General features: G+C 39.4%; 1 protein-coding gene across 1 annotated transcript; it reads left to right on the top strand.

Moving 5' to 3' along the window:
* Nucleotides 1-1,310: 1,310 nt before the first annotated feature.
* slc35e1 (solute carrier family 35 member E1) lies at nucleotides 1,311-16,460 on the top strand. Its single transcript, XM_049587556.1, has 6 exons — nucleotides 1,311-1,705; nucleotides 4,668-4,738; nucleotides 8,942-9,079; nucleotides 12,051-12,176; nucleotides 12,279-12,524; nucleotides 13,008-16,460. Exons 1-6 carry the CDS (start codon nucleotides 1,378-1,380, stop codon nucleotides 13,233-13,235), a joined length of 1,137 nt encoding a protein of 378 aa, XP_049443513.1. The 5' UTR covers nucleotides 1,311-1,377; the 3' UTR covers nucleotides 13,236-16,460.
* The last annotated feature ends 1,149 nt before the right edge of the window (nucleotides 16,461-17,609 follow it).

The raw sequence follows: 17,609 nt of genomic DNA, 5'->3' as shown, positions 1-17,609 counted from the left end.
ATAACTTTGTTGTTGTCTCATTTGAGGATATTGGGACTTTATTATCACTGACAATGTTTAGTTATTTTATTCTTATCAGGTCCTACTAATCCCAAATAGCCAAAAAAAAATTGAGAATGCAAACCAAACAAAGGTTTGGGTCTCATGAGGCTATAACTGTCTACAAGTAGCCTAGAGTAATAATAAACCATATGTATAAAGCACTTTTAAAAACTAAGTTACCAAGTGTTTTACATGGTTGAACAAAAATTCAAAACATTTCAGGACTTAGGCAAATGAAATCAGGCAATTTAAGAAAGGGCAAATGAAATCAGGCAAAGAACAATGGAAAAAGAAAAAACAAAAGAGAACCCCAACAAGAAAGATAAATAGGCTGCCAACCATGAACAGATAAGCCTTTGTCGGCAATTGAATGCCCCGAAGAATGAACTGAGGCAAATGATGTCAAACAATTAAAATAATACAAAATCAAAAGAACAATGTACCCAGTGACAATGTAAGATAAAAACAATAACAAAAAACTATCTTAAAATTAATTAAAAGGTTTTCTTTAATAAAAAAAAAAAGGTACATTTGAAGAGGTTAAAAGACGTCAATCATTCTGAATCCTCATCATTATGAAACTAAGGAAAAAGGAGATTATAAAATAAAAAATGCTGGAACTTAAATGAAAATGCAACAATTTGATGTTATATATTTTGTCTGATTTCTCATATTAGTAATTTCACAGTGTAATTCTATTTGTTTATTTCTGAACACTTTGGTGTCTGTATGTGGGACACAGCTCTTCATGCACCTCTTGCTGTGGTTTGTGGTGTGTTTCTAGGCAAGACAAGGACAGTTTATTTATACGCCACATTTCAGCAACAAAGCAATTCAAAGTGCTCTATATAAGTGCAAAGAAATACGTTAGAAACAACAGTATAAGCAATTAACTTAAGAACTAGAGAATATAAAATAAAAAATTAAAATGTACTAAGACAGGTATAAAATACAGGTGTAAGACTTACAGTGCAGTTACAATCAATGTAAAATATTTGAATAATAAAGGCTGCAGTGCAGTGTAAAAAAAATTAAGTGTTTGTTTTAACGAAAGGAAACTCTTTCTACGTTTGAAATGTATTTATTTGCTTTAATTAGTGTTAATAATGGTGGAGTTTAATACTCAAATTCTAAAATCAACCATTTTAAATGTAGTTCACAGCACTTCCATTTTATAAACGCTTTTTCTAATAATAAAAGCTTTTATTTTGAAAGCTGTGACCGGAAGCTGCGCACTTCCTCCATTGTCGGCAGTCTGACGGTGGAGTAGCGCTGCCCTCCCCCCGATGAGCCAGACACACACACCGCCGGTGACTCGTCACTCCGCGCTGGAAGATGGCTGCGGCGGACCGGCCCCCTGTTAGGGAAGGGATCCGGATAGTTTTTCTGTGTGTGGGCTGGTACACGGTCAGCTCGGGGGGAAACATCGTCAACAAAATCATCCTCAATGGATTCCCGTACCCGGTCACAGTCTCTCTGTTTCATATCATCTCTATCGTCGTCTTCCTCCCGCCGTTGCTGCGGGCATGGGGAGTCCCCAAAACAGAACTGCCGAGCAGGTACTACCGGTGGTACATTCTGCCTTTAGCTTTCGGAAAATACTTTGCATCTGTGTCGGCGCACTTCAGCATATGGAAAGTACCTGTTTCATATGCGCACACCGGTGAGTACAGCGGGTTTGGGCTGATGTGGGTACTAACATGAGGCCACCTGGGTAACTTGATGATGTGTCTGTACCGTCAGCTGATGTTAGCTCCGCGGCTAACGCTGGACAACTCGGCGACACGGACATTTAACTGGCTTGTGGGCCCCGGGTTTGTGTGGCGTTGTGAAGGTCGTGACCACACGGGGTTTAATGAATTATTTAAGTTACAGAGAGTCCGCTGACTACAAATTGGTCAGCTTCAGACTCCATTTAACGCTAACCAACCGGCGGCTGTTAGCTAGGTAGCCAACTTAATTAACCCTGATAGCCTACGTCAGGGGGGAGGGTCCATTACTGAACCTGCTCTGTGTTGCAGTGTGCTTCTCTAACTTTGATCTCACACTGCCTGTTAAAATCACATCACAGCCCCTCGTGTAATTGAGTTTTCTCATAAGAAACCCTGTTTTGAACATTAGACGGTTACCAGCTGTGGAATGTGTGTTATATAAGTTACACTCAGTTGCCACTTTATTAGGTACACCTAGATAAAACCGTGCAGCCCATGGCTAAAACAGTCTTTTAATTCTTTCAATTTTGTGTGAAACTGTTAAGAGAGTTTTTCGATGTCTCTAAACTTTTGTCAACACTACATTACACATTAGGCATCGTCAGTAAAGGTAGACTTGTTAAAATAAACAGCTATCAGTGCACTCATTCTTTTAAAATTGGGGCTAACCTTACATTTGTTTCCATTGTTTTAATTTTTTCTTGATTAGCATACATAATGTATATCAGAGGTAAGAGCTGACAGAGTTGACCTCTTACAGAGATGACAAAAAGTTGTATATTGAGTAGCCATTGTCTTTTTCAGTGTTGCTAAGACTTCTCTTAATGCTGATTAAAATACTCAGTTTATACCATAAATCTTATGTAGTTGTGATTTAGACAGGCTTTGGAGTTGACATGTTACCGTTGAGACACATTCGATAGCAATATTTTTTCATGAATTCGTCAAAGAATAGAAAGCATACCAGTACTTGAGTAGCATTCCTGCCTTTTTGGAAACCAGGAAGTGAGATAGGAGTCCTTGTGATAAAGCTGACACCTTTCATGACCAATTTAATAATGTTTTTGTTGAAGTCTGTTAGAGGTGACAGAAATCTGGGACACATCTTTAAAGGGCCAACATTTTCACAAAAATATTTTATAAAACAAAGATGATTATAGTAGTACCTTTTTTAATTGATGTTATCAGTACGTACTGTTTGTTTTAGATTTTGAAGATTTTTAACACTTTTTTAAAATTGTTTAAAGTTATGAATTCTTGTCAGGGACAAGGGTATTTTCTGGCACAGGGCAAGTTGAGAAGTTAAAAAATGAAAGCAGATCGAAATACTTTATAAATCATATTTGTATTATATATTTGAATCTTTAAAAAATTACGTTTCACCCAAGAAACAAAATTAGTGTATCCATAAGTCATAATTTTAAGGGGTTTGTTTGTTTGATTTGTAGCATCCAAAATTACCCTAACATTACTATGAAAAATTGAACAGCATTCATGACAGAACATATTTTTGCATAGCTGTTGTTAAACTCCTTTAAAGTGACATCTGACTGAAACATGTGACCTCCTGACATCTAGTAATCTCTTTTTACCTTGAAACATAAGGAAGTAAATTTGAAATATAAGATTTTTTGCAGGTTACAACTTCCTTTAAACCATTTAGTTTTCTTGTGGTGTTTGCACAGGGCAGGGTTTAATACAGGGTTGTTCTAGATGAAATAAACTGGCAATTTAATGTGAAGTGACACCTGTGAAAATCAGGTGAGTAAACTTAAAATGGCACCTCCTCTACACCATTTTCAAGACCCCCTGTGGACTTTGCACCTAATTTGGGAACCATTGCTTCCATCGTAATAAGATGTAAATCCTTCTGTCATTGTCTATGACAGTTTCCATTAACATTTTTAACTGGTTTTAGCAGCTAAAATCTGTTGGTAACGTCCCCCAGTTTCCACTAGCATTCGTGTAGCCACTTACAGCTAGGTTGCTTTGACTGCAAAAATGTACTCTCAGTTGGCAGTCTAATTCAACAGTCCTACAATACATCCTGCTTACATGAAGGTTCAGTTTTAGTAGAAACTATTTTAGAGAGGAGCTGATTCAACTTTATGATCCTCTTGGAAGCTGCAATTTGTGGAGCCGTTGAGCTGTATTGTGTTATTAGTGTATTTGTGAGGGATGTTTCTCATTTGAAGTGTGCCCTCGTTGATATAAATTGGGTGGAGAAAATATGAGATGCCTCCCGGTGTAATGCAATAAAGCACCAGGAGCTATCAGCAGCCTCTACAATGACCATAAAGGTGAATCAACACCTCTCGTGTTTACTGCATTAGTTTGAGCTAGATGTACCGAACACACAGGCAACTGAGTGTATTGTCAAACCTATGAATTAAATAGTCCTCTTAACTTGTAATTGTTTGTCCTAACTTAAATGTCAAATGAAATGAACTATTTCAAAGAACCTTGGGGGTCCTTAGACACACTTTTAGTGTAACAGCTGTCATGTCAATAAAATCTCTGTCCTTGTAAGTTGCTTTACTTTCACATTTAGCTTCTGTTTTTGTGGATAGTAGTTTTGTAACAGTGCTGAATCTAGCGCTGATGATTTTACAGTCTGAAAATACCTGTTGATAAGTAATGCACCTGTTTTAAATTGTCAGGGTGCCACAGCTCTTGAGTAAAACTATCTCTTATTGTTGGTAACACACACCAGGAAAAACCTAATGGTACACCAGCCAGTGACGCACTGCAATAGAGGTGTGTTTGGCTGAGGCTGTGTTCTGGCTCCTGACGTAGTAGCACCTTATAGTCCAAACTCTTATGCTCTCTCCCTGTTGCTGTTAAACAGCAAGGAAATGATTGTTACACTCCACAAGCTGACATTGTTCCCTTTATCGTTTCTTTCTTTCACAGTCAAAGCTACAATGCCAATATGGGTTGTGCTGTTATCAAGAATTATCATGAGGGAGAAGCAAACCACAAAGGTGAGTAAGTTTTGACACAGCAAACATGGCACAAGGCCCGCTCTGTTTGAGACTCAGCAGTGGTGATGTGGCACAGTACTGCGCCCGTACTGCATCTCATATTACGGCCATCTGCAGGGGCTTTTGTCCCTGAAGTTAATCAGATGTTCTTTGGGAGGTGGGGTGGAGGTCACGGAGGGAAAACTAACTTTTTATTTCCACCAGCCACCCACACTCACCTGTTAATCACCAAATTCACTCACGACTTTCCATATTCGAGGACCCAGCTGGGTTTGTGTTCATGCATGACTTTCAAAGGTTGTTAGAATTCATGCAGAGTATTTTGGTGTGCAGGTGTGGAAAGGCTTCAGGTGGTTGAATATTTCCAGAGCAGGGGGTAGAGTTATATTAGCACTAAAAGAAGCCTGATCTCCAATTTTCTGGCTCAGTGGCGTAATGTTCTTCGAGGACAAAACACCTGTTGAGTGCACACCCTGTTTGTTTGTTACAGTCCATTAGCATAGGAAAACACTTAAGGGATTTATTTACACTCAGCGGACTGTTAGATCAACTTGAGTTGATGTATTTGCATTTATCCTGGAGCGTATCTAACTTCAAGTGTTTGTCAGCATTATATTATTCATTTTTTTTTCACACATACAACAAAACCCTAAACAAGCCATTCAATTAGTTGCTAATCACAATTTGGAGCACAGAAGTTAGTGAAAGGGTAACATGATCATATCGCTATAAACAGCGTCGCTTAAAGTTAATTATTTCCACTATTAAGCAATTGTTTGGTCCATGAAATATAAGAAAGTAGTGAAAAATGGCCATCACAGTTTCCCAGGATGCAAGGTAACATCTTCAAATGTCTAATTTACAAGGTCGTTCCAAAAAATAAAATATTCAGTTGGTTTAAAAAAGAGACTTTTTTTTTGCTTAAACTGACTCAAATGAATAATAAATTATCAAAATATCCATCCAATTAATTTTCTTTTCAGTCGATTAACAAATTGATTAACACTAACCAAATAAAATCTTGGTTGAGTGAAATTCTTCCTACTTTTCAAGCAGTCGTTTGGTCGATGGGGAAAAATATCTGCATGTTATTATCATGCTCTTTACTTAGTAGCGCTGTTTGTCTACCCAAACCATTTTTTTCTGTCACAAAGTTCGACATTAACACTTGCCCAGGGCAAGTTAACTCTGCAGTCAGGCAAGTGGAATGCCTCAGGTGAAAAATAAAGGCGATCTCCGGTGTAATATTATCAGAAAATAAAGTGTGCACTGTAACGCTTTTCCACCTGAGCTGCGTGCGCATGGCCATCGTACCACTAAACGTTGGACAGGACTGATGAGAAATATCAGACACACTGGGCACTATAGAAGTTAACTAGTTGACAATGTCATATACAACATAACGTAACTAACGTTAAATTTCTCTGTAACGCCACTTGCTATTTTTTAGCCCAGAAGCTAATATAAGCCATCCTACCATTCCAACAAGGTCTCCGTAGTATAGTGATCATATCCCTCTCAGAAGCTTTATATTAATTCAGCCTTAAACTGCGTGTCCTTTTTGATACTTGGTAAAAATAAATCCCTAATGATTACTCTGACACCGAATGTCTTCTGTGATTATTTATCCATTTTCAATTAAAAAGAAGAATTGAAAAATGTTTAACTTTGGTTGAAACTTAGCACTCATCACTGTTACCAGCCGTCTAATCACAGCGGAGAAGGGGCCGGACAAATACCACAAAGACCAACCATCAACAACATATACAAGTGTTGAACAAGAACTGTTGTTGTCAGCTGGGAAAAGAAACGCTTTGGTGGACACACGGCCTTATTTAAGAAACACCTACGATCGTCTGACCAATGAGAATTTAGTTGGAAAACAGCATATTGACCAACCAACCAGAGGGAGACAGCCCTAATTAACAGATGAATTGTTTAAGCTCTATAATTACTACCCGACTACAAACACCCCGGCTCATCTTGGCCAAACGCCGATTGACAGTGACAAAGTTTAAGTTAGGCTTGACTCTCTTCCCTCCATAGGTGTTGTACAAAACACCATAAAGCACTGTATGAAATACTGGAACCACTGAACAGAAAATATGATGTATTTTCTGCACGCACAGCTCCTGTGCTCAGCTGTCAAACTGTTAAATCTTATTGGCTTTACAAGCTATAATGTCGTTCTACCTTAGTAGTCTGCACTGTGCAGCTGTGTGTTGTAAGACAAACCAAATCTTAATGAAGAGAAAAAGAAAAAGAACCTCAATATCTGCCTCTGCTCTGTGTCAAAGAATCAGGATTAAAGGCCAAAATGCTTGGTTGGGGCGAAGTTTACAGCATATGATCTCTGTGGAATAATATGTCGTCATAATCCATCCTGATTGTGGGATATTTTACGGTCACGGTTTGCTGAACATGAATAAGGAGACCTCTGAGTCTAACATTAGCCCGTCATGTTTACCTTTACAGTCGGCAGTTCAGTAGTCAGACAGGCTGGGTCCACGGGGAATGTAGGTGTTGATGACGTGTTAGTGTGTGTGTGTGTGTAGAGATCCTGTTTGAGGAGCAGCAGGATACACTGAACTGTACTGAAGAAGTGCTTTGTCAAAATGATCAAATTCAGTATTTATACTTGACTCAGCTTTGTTCAAAAATTACAATAAGTCCAGAATTTCAAACACAATGGACTGTACAAAATATACTCAGTGGCCACTTAATTAACACTTTATGGTGGAACAGTTGTATTGGATTGCACTGGATTACACAAGTGTACCTAATAAAGTGGACACTGTAGATTTGTAAGGAAGTAAGTACGTATAACCGAGCAGTATAGTCTCATATCGTCTCGAAGTTTTCCCTTTGAGTGCAGACAGCCTTCAGGATGAATTTCCAGATTAAATCCTGAAACCTGAAATGGGACACAAATCTAGGGCTCTGCCAAAATAGACGAGGCCTCGCTTAATATTCAGGGTTACACAAAAAAGAATACCAGCCACTTTACAATTGAGCACTTGTGTTAAAAGCCCTTAACTGGATGCATCAGCATGTTCAGTGTGTTAGCAGAAGATAATTTTGTTAACTTTTCATCCTGATTGTGTTGAACAAGTCGTTGCCTGGAGCTGCTCTGCTCGCTCGTGGTGCATCCTGTTGAAAATGTTTAATCATCACAAACACATTAATGCAGGCAGCTTATTGGCACAGTGTACAGTTTGGGTGCAGAGCCAGTCATATTCACACTGTCTACCTGCTTTGGCAGCAAATTCTGGCTGAAAGTTGCCAGCCTGCCTTTTTTGTTGCTTTTCTTTGCCAGCCTCTTCCTCTGACTACTCTTCTTTGAGTTACTCACTCTTGTTGCCAGTGTTACTTACTTATTTACGTACAATAAAACCGAAGGCAGGTGAACTGGAATCGGACAGTAAATGCTCAGTGCAGTGTTTTCTCAGTTTCACTCTGTGTGTTTGGTTTGAGGGGAGGAGAGTGGGTGACTGAGTGGGTGCACAAGTGGGTTTCATAACAACTGTGTGTCTGTATCATTTTTCACGGTCCAGCATTTTCAACATGCAAATAAATGGATAGTTTCAGCCCATGAGGTGTTGTCCCCAAGTGTGTGGTCTCAGATAGAAGGGTTAGTATGTCCAGCTGCAGCCTCTGAAGGTGTGACATTTTTTCCTCGTTATTTTTAGTGCTTCGTGCAGTATTGCAAAGTTAACTGCGGAAGTTTTGTAAAGCTATTTGGGTTTTGTTAGGCGGTTAAATTGTGGGTGCGCTGGATTTAAGGCTTTGAAGAATGTTGGAAATATCACTTAACATTTTCTACACTTTTAGTAGCCTGTCAAAGTTAATGTAATAATGATTTGTTGATGTTACAGCAAGGCATTACCTGATTATCATTGGTTTTGATATCATTGATATGATTCATATTCCTACGTCTCAGGGATGCAACTAACGATTAATCTGTGATAATTTCCTTTATTGCTTGGTCTATAAATAGGGAAAAGGCCCACCACAATTCCCTAAAGCCCGCAGTGGCATCTTCATATCACTTGTTCTGTTTGACACCAGTCCAAAGCCCTGAGATTTAAATTACCTGGGAAACACTCCCTGAAGCAGCAGCTGTACCGTCCTGGATATAAACCACTAAAGCGTTGTTTGTTATGGTTCCTGCTGACTCTGCCTTCTGTGTGGTCCTCGTTGTAGGTGTACATATCGCTCATCCCCATCATTGGAGGAGTGCTGCTGGCCACGGTGACTGAGCTGTCCTTTGATGTTTCAGGACTAATCAGCGCTCTGGCTGCGACGCTCTGCTTCTCTCTGCAGAACATCTTCTCCAAAAAGGTAACTCATTCTCATGCAGCCACACGATGAGCAGGATGGGAGAGGGGGGGTTTGTAAAAATGTGGTCAGAAAAGAGAAGTGGTTCTGTGTTGAAAAAATCAGGAAGAGCAACTGGATTTCACAAATCGCCCCAACTAACTGTAATCACTGAAGTGTGTTTTTCCTTTCAACTTTGACCTTGTGTGCCAGATTGTTGCCATCATGATTCATTATCTTGTATGTAAATACAGATGTAGTTGTATGTGGGGTTTTTGTTATCATGTTTGTTTTGGCTTAAATTGAGTTTTTAGCTTCACTTAATGTTTTTAGCTTGTGTTGACACTGTTGTAGAGCAACGAGAAATCCCACTTGTCTTATTGGTGCCACTAATATATTCATTTGAGGAACAAATCCAAGTTTAAAGTTCAGATATATATGACGGACAGGAGATTTCAATTGGCAGTAATGTGGTAAATTCCTTGCATGGTAAAAGGACTGCATTTATATAATGCCTCTCTACCTTAACAAACAAAGGTGGTTGTTATGTTATTTATACACACTTGGTGGCAGGAGCAACTTCAGGTTCGGTATATTGCTCAAGAATACATCAACATGTGGACAGGCGGAGCTGGGGATCACACCACAAGACACATACTACAAGCAGCATGGTCGTCACGATGGCATGTCTAATATCACCATGAATGCAAGTATTACGTAGTGGGTTATTAGAACACAGACTTGGATGTTTAATAAGGTTTATTAGTGTAGTTTAGATTCCTTTAATGTTCTCTAAAGTTTTACTGCTGTTTACAGTATAACAAGCTACTTTTATGAATAATTGGAGAAGTCGTTGAACACACAAGGGAGAGAAAGGAGGACTGAAAGCATTATCGAACCTCTAAATGCTGATTTTAGGTGCTCACTGCTACACCATCTCCAGCCACAAGAAGGTTACTTATGACTCTGTTAAAACTCAGTGATTCAATGACAATAGTTTCTCGAAACGATAATTTACATTGTTCATTGATTTAGAAAGAATATTTACAGTATTTACAGGTTGATGCAGTTACATTTCATATTTATACTCATAATGATTGAATAGTTTTCTTCTATTCCTTCTAATAGCATTAACCATCGCCAAAAAAACAATATTACTGAACTGGAAAGATAGATCCAAATTATCCATATCACATTGGCTTAACTTACTTACAGATCATTCAAACCTAGAAAAACTTACCGCTGCTTTGAAAAATAAAACATCCTATGAGAACACCTGATTGCCGTTCATACAGTACCTCCAAAGCTGATTCCTCCTACATTAAAGGTATATTCACTCTCTGCTCTCCTCATTACTACCGGTGGTGGGGGTCCCTGCCCTTCTGGCCTCATCCTGCGCCTGCCCCCCCCACCCCCCCCACCCCCCCACCCCCACCCCCCCACATGGTTGCATTGTTATGTTATAAGTGTATATGTTATTGTATTGTGCTCTTATATCATATTATATAATATCATACTATATTACTTTATATATCATACTGAATTGTACTCTGTCAACATTACGATCAATTATATAAGGTTATTTACGTCATGTTATGTTTTATTATTTATTCATTTATTTATTTATTCATTTATTTTTCAATCTTTCCATCATACGCACCAAAGCCCCCCCCCCCCCCGAAGACCATTAGCTCCTTTAGCTTGTGTTAGCTCGTTGTGGCAACAACACATAAACAACGGGACTTCATCTGCGTTGAAGAATGGCACTTTATTTTCAGCACTGCAGGGATGATGCACAGCCTCTCTCATCAGTGTCTGACTTTTACATAGAGGGAAATAACTCAAAAACAGCATGCAGAACTGCGGAGGCTTCTTCACTGTGGCTGCTCGATGTAAACAACAGAGCACATGCCTCACTTTCTTCCTGGGACTCATCCGTCTGACGTCACACACCACACCCGGCGCACTAACGTCTCATACCTCCTACAACAACTACACACATACGCAGCTCCACACACACACAGACACACTCACACTCACAAGCCACACACATCAGGCTCAGCCTGTAACATAAGGCTATTTAGTTTGTTTAATAAAAGGTATAGACCTGTTCTATAAGAAAGGTAACCTTAAATGACTTCTGTTGTGATCCAATATAATGGTAGGGGAAACACTGCCGTATGATAAGAAAGGGGTCCGGTGGAAAGTGATCACAGATGCAGTCGCCATGTATATTGCAAGAGATATGGTGCCCATATATAGGCTACCGGGGAAAAGCTGTTCACATACTGAAAGCTTTGGACCCCAGGTATGTGCTACCAGGCCGCAAATATATATATTTTTTTAACTAGGAGGGGAAAAAATAGATTTAAATCGTGAATTGGATTTTTTGTGAAAAAATTTTTTTTAGGCCATATCGCCCAGCCCTAAATTTCACTTTTTAAAAAAAAAAAAAAAAAAAAGGCATAACATCTCAAGTATGCTCAAATTTGTCACTTTTGGAAACCTGCAATCAAACAGCGAAACTTGGGGGAAAAAAACTTGAAATATTTCCATCTCTGACTGTCACTGTTTCGTGCAAATCATACCCACAATTTCACCGAGAGTTTCTCTTCTTTGTTCCTTGTCATTTTGCATGAGCCCAGCTTCTGGCAACTCTACAACAGTCAGTGATCAGGTTTTGAACACAATCGTCAGGGTTGACAACAAATTAGGAAAATAATGCCAACATTTAAAAGGACTCTACTTGCACTTAACAGGCTTTTTTTTTTAAGATTCAAAGGGAAGGTTTGTTGTTTTAAAGATGTCTTTACCAGCCAAAGTAGAATCAGATTATGTGATGTCCTTTCAAAATTGCTCTCTCTTTGATTTGATATGGTTGTGTTCAGTAAGTGTGCAGTGGACAACAGAAAGTATTGTAACAAGACCAAAGATTTTACATCACTATCTCCTTGGCTTCTTCTTTTTTGTAACTGATTTTTCTTTCCTTTGTAAGGTATTGCGCGACACAAGGGTCCACCACCTGAGGCTCCTCAACATCCTGGGCTTTAATGCTGTTATCTTCATGCTGCCCACCTGGGTTCTGGTTGATCTGTCTGTTTTTCTTGTCAATGGAGATCTGGTGAGTAGCACTAACAGCTAATTAATTGTTGATAGTGTCAAGCAGCATCTGTCTTGTTTTATGATCAGCAAACGCAGCCTAACCACACTGTTCTCTTCACAGTCGGACATCTCAGGATGGACGAGCACCCTCATCCTCTTGCTCATCAGCGGCTTCTGCAACTTCGCACAGAACGTCATTGCCTTCAGCGTGCTGAACCTCGTCAGCCCGCTCAGCTATGCCGTTGCCAATGCCACCAAGAGGATCATGGTCATTAGCATCTCGTTGCTAATGCTGCGCAACCCAGTCACCCTTACAAATGTCCTGGGTATGATGACGGCCATAGTTGGCGTCTTCCTCTACAACAAGGTAAGTCACCCTGACCTCTTGTGTGGACGGAGGAGAGGAGAGAGGAGAAGATGAATTATTTCATGTGAGAAGCTAATGTCAGCAGATAATATCGGTCCAATTTATGTTTCCAAACACTAAGTCATCCTGCAGTTTACATTTTTTAATGCGGCTTTCTTTCCATTTGTATGTGCCTTTATATAAATGTACTCAATATATGCAGAACCAGCACTTTGCTCCATTTAGTTTTTCTTTCCTAAACAGTAAACTGCTTGGTACTCTGCCTAAAAGCAGCTTTCCATTTCTGCCTCTCTCCGTCCAACTTGTGGCTATATGTAATGTAATGTAAATAATAAACTTTACACTTTACTTATCCTCATTTGGAAACATTTGACCCACCCAAACTATTTAGGATCAGTGGGCAGCCACAGTGCAGTGCCAGGGAACCAACTCCAAAGACACCCAGTCATTTAAAATCCATTTGCCCTTCTCCTCTGCCAACAGGCCAAGTATGACGCTAACAAGGAGAAGAAGCTGCTGCCAAGCACCAAGCAGGACCTGATGTCCTTTGACAACCCGGCGCTGGAGAAGATCCAGGCCAATGGGTCAGTGCCTTTCTCCCACGGCTCAGAGCAGCAGCACAACTGGAACAACGTGCTGACCGACCACTTCCAGTACAGCCGGCAGGCCTACACGACGAACTACAACAGCAACCACCAGTACGTGGTGTAAAGGAGGAGTCTGTCTCCACTCTGGGTGGCTGTCATAGACATTAACTGTGTGTAGCCACCACCCCCACCCCCCCCCAGCAGCAGGACACAGCCCTGCTCCAAACACGAGACTGAAGGCAAGTGCTGTTTGTTCTGGATAGGAAGAATGAGATGGCCAGTGACGTGACCTCTCCCACGCTCCCCCCTGTCTGAACTTCACTTTCTGACGGCTTCGCTGTATCTCATTTATTTATTTGTTTGGTACCGACTGTATGGGATGGTCTGAGAGGAAACGTAAATCAGCTGTTGTCAGAAATTTTGGTGACGGATTCAGCCATGTTGTCCAGACACAGAAATGTGCACAGCAGGTGGATATGTAAAAGGTAGTTCATGAATGATTGCACCTTACTATCTGGAAATGTCTGGGTTTTTTTTTTTTTTTTTTACACAACCAGCCATAATTTGTTTTGGATTATATTTGTTCACTTTCATCAGAAAGAATGTCAGCTGTAATTATTTAATATGAACGCTAACTTGCGCTGAAACAGCAGTCATCTTACATTTTGTAACAAACGCATCTCAGTGGAAGGCCTTAAAGGTATACTATGCAGGATTATCCTACAAAACAAGACTCGTACAGAAGTAATCCCTCTCAGTCCTCACTTATGACCCAGTAGAGAGACTCCGACCTCTGCATGTATTTGTTTGGACTTTAATAAAAAGGAAGCTGCGAAAATCCTGGACACAGCGCCTAAAAAAAAAAAACAAATAGATCGAGACGAAACATCAAGCGGACAAAGCTTGCTCCCAAATAAGAGTGAATCTGGGGCTGGCTTCCACTTCCCTGGCAGTGTTTCCAAACATTAACAGACATTTCCTGCACAGTATACCTTTAACATTTTGGTTTTAGGCAGATCATATTTAGGAATGACATTTTTCTTCATGAGGCACCTGTAATGATGTGAGGAGAAACAATCTGAATTGTTTTCTTCAGTGAATTAAAACGCATTCCACTTTACAAAAGCTGAAGGCGGATGAGACTTTGGGAAGTTTGGTGGTCTCACGGCTTTTCATTTTACCTTTTATATTGATTGTCATGAAATTTGGATCATTCATTTCCCCTTGAGGATAAACTATAATCAGATTTGACGTTATCTGACGTTATATCCAGCGCCATCCTTAGGTCAGAATTTCCATTTGTCCACTATCTTGGTTGATAACTAAATTCCTGCAGATCTAATTCCCATCAGCCTTAGCTTTACTTGTGTTTGGTGCTTTTTTTAGTGCTATAGTGTTAGCATACTAGCTATACCAACACAGTGGTGATCGTCAGCATGTTAGCATGGTAACAGTGTTCTGACTGCACTCACGAACAATGTGACTCAGAATTACAAGTGCCTGATGAAGAAAATGCCCTCATTTCAAAATAAAGTTTTAAAAAAAGTCAGTTCATTGTGTCTGCAACAAAGTGATGCTTGTAAACTTGTTGGACACACAGGTCAGTAAAATTCAGTCACACTTGTTGTCAGCAAGTGTTTGAACTGCCACTATCATAGGCCGTTTCAACACAAACACACACACACACAGCCTGTTTGTCTTTGAACTAAGGTAAACTTTCAGAGTGAGACTAGTTCTGTCACACAGAACAGTCAGTGACCTCCGTCAGATCTGTCCTTTCCCCTAAGATAACAAATAAGTTTGTTTATCATGGAGCGTAAACGTAAAAAGTAAAAATTAGATTTACCAAAACAAGGCATCCTGTCAGTATACGTACTGTAAGGATGCCCATGTTTCATTGTTCTTAGGGAGTCTAACCATGCTAAATGTAATAGAGATGCTAAAATTATTTTGCTGTCATAGTTTGAAGTTAAAGAATCGATTTAAAACGATCCCTAGTTTTTTCTCAATTGATGATGTTTGTATTTATTGATCTGCAAAGCTTCTCAAGCAGAGAGAGATCTTCTCTCCTGTCAGGCGTTTTTTTTCAGCCTGATCCAAAGCTGCTCTGTCATGTCTCTGTTTTTCAAACAGAGGCGCGGTTCGAGTTTGCACATCATGAAACAGCTATATGTGTCATGCAGATTGTGACTGTCTGTCAGGTGACTTTAAAGTCCCGGTGTTTTAATGTAAAGCGTTTCTGCAGCATTGCTGTCAGACGGTCACTGGACAGATTCAAAATGAGACATGCATGAAATCACAGGTTTGGTTTGTGCATTTAAAGATTCAACTGTAACTTTAGCGGGGGAGAGGTTTGATTGGCATTATTGATTACACTGTCTGCAACTAATCATTTATTAATGAAAAGCCTTTTTCTACTGCTTGAAGAACGATTTGATTTAGTAAAGATCAGTCACTTGCTTTTCTCACTGCAGCAATATAAAGTTTTTATGTTCTTTTTGTTTTTTAGCGACGCAAATGTCTCCGCATCTGAAATCAACGTTGTCTTTCTGCTCATATATTTTGTTGGAACAACGCACGTTCATTGAATTTTTGTAAAAGTGCCAGTTGTAGCCTGTGAGCTTGTTTTTTCAGCTGTAGTCCCCGGTAGATGTGGATAAGGGGATAATGTGGTTATATTCTTATAATATGGCTTTTTTTAGTGTGCCGTGTTTGTCGTCTTTGACAAATTTAAAACACTGTCACAGTATTTAGTCTGGAGGAAAACCCCCAAAGAGCTCTGTGGGGTTGGTGTGCTCCGGGCTTCCCAGACAAACTGATATCAATAATTGTCCTATTTTTATTTATAGAGAGAACTAGCTCTTCGCGCTGAGATAGATTGTAGCCAACATAGTTTGTAGGATCTTGGGAACATGCAGCTGCTCTGTTTTTCTCCAACGGGGAGAGAAATCACCTCCGCCTGTTTTACAGTAATTGACTAGAAAACACCTGATATCATGAAGTGGATTTCAACAGCCTGGGAATTATTACTACCTTATAAAGATGATTTTTTTTTTTTTTTTATTTTATTTTATTTTATTTTTTTTACTGCTGCTGTAGTTGTATGTGTGTTTACTGCTGTACACTTTGAGGCTGTAATTTGTGGTGTCGGACTGCGTTAGATTAAGAAATATAAGCATAAATATCAGAAACTTGTTAAAATGTAACAAAGGGCACAATGATGCCACAAACTGCCGCCTCAAAAGGATAAAGGAATCAAAACCCTCTAAATGTCAGCATTGATTAAAATTATACATTTCATAAAGTTAGCTTTTATGTTTTGTTTTCAGTCAACCTCAAAACTTCACCGACTTTTCCTATATTAAAATTGAGTTACATTGTAATATTAAAGAGTCATGATGCCGTAGCAGCAGAGAGTTAACACCCATCTCTGCAGCTCTATGATTGTCTGGGTTTACAACCACACAGATCCTGTATAGTTAAATATTAATGTTCTCATCAGCTCTCCGCAAGCAGCCGTTTAAAGCGCCTGAGATAAACCACACGTGTTACCTTCCCAACATCAATCGGCAGACAAATTTACAGAGTGGCTGCAGAACAAAGTGAAGCATTTAACAGTTAAAACACCAGATATTTAAAAGAAGTTGGTGGAGACCAAAATTGAGCTTAAAGAAGAGTGGGTACTATTCGTCAGGCGGCCAGAAACATTAAGATGTTTATTTCACTTTAAGATTTTAGTTTCTACTACTGCTATGTGAAGGAGCAGATGTCAAAATATACTGCTTTATGAGCACCTGTCTCGATAGATTACTAAACACTAAGCAATCATGACTTGACTCTGTAATTCATTTATATGCACAGAACAGCTTTGTTCTTGAACTTTTGTCTCCAGCAGGTGGATCCTTGATAACTTAGAAAGCTGATAGTTGTCTCATGTAAATATCAAAGTGAAAACCTGCTCTCTTAAATCATCGCAAATGCTTTTAGAAACAATCGAAATTGGCTTGTTGTTGACATTTTAATACAGATAACATTTTATGGCTAAAATAAAATGGACACTTCACCTGCATATCAGGTTGGTGCCATAAATCAGGTGAATTGTGACATATCCTGCACCCCTGCATGATTAGATATGTAAAGAACAGGAAATCCGCGGTCCATGTGAGGGGTGAGTATATTCTAGAAATCAAAACTTAGCAACAGCTGAGAAATGTGTTTACATGTTAAACAGCAGTGACGACAAAACAAAAGTACTTGATAAGAAACGACACAATCCTTTTGATAGTTTAAGAATGTAATACTCACATGCAGCCTGCAGAGAAATAACAGATCACGTCACATCTGAACCTCCTGTCTCACTGTCCACTGCCACAGCTACATTTTTAGACTCTTTGATTTCTCATGTTGCCAAAAGCAGTTTGCAATAAGTGTAATCTTTTTAATGCTGATACACGACAAGATGTAAAAATTCCTAAACTACAACATGTTGTAGTTTAGG

The sequence above is a fragment of the Epinephelus fuscoguttatus genome, linkage group LG10 (assembly GCF_011397635.1).
Source record: "Epinephelus fuscoguttatus linkage group LG10, E.fuscoguttatus.final_Chr_v1".
NCBI lineage: Eukaryota > Metazoa > Chordata > Actinopteri > Perciformes > Serranidae > Epinephelus > Epinephelus fuscoguttatus.
This window is presented reverse-complemented; position numbering and strand designations above follow the sequence as displayed.

Bases quoted from the DNA above. Each gene is read 5' to 3' on its own strand.
- slc35e1 (XM_049587556.1), top strand. From the start codon at position 1,378: ATGGCTGCGGCGGACCGGCCCCCTGTTAGGGAAGGGATCCGGATAGTT. The intron at 4,739-8,941 runs GTGAGTAAGTTT...TCCTCGTTGTAG, and splicing joins GGGAGAAGCAAACCACAAAG to GTGTACATATCGCTCATCCC. The intron at 9,080-12,050 runs GTAACTCATTCT...TTCCTTTGTAAG, and splicing joins AGAACATCTTCTCCAAAAAG to GTATTGCGCGACACAAGGGT.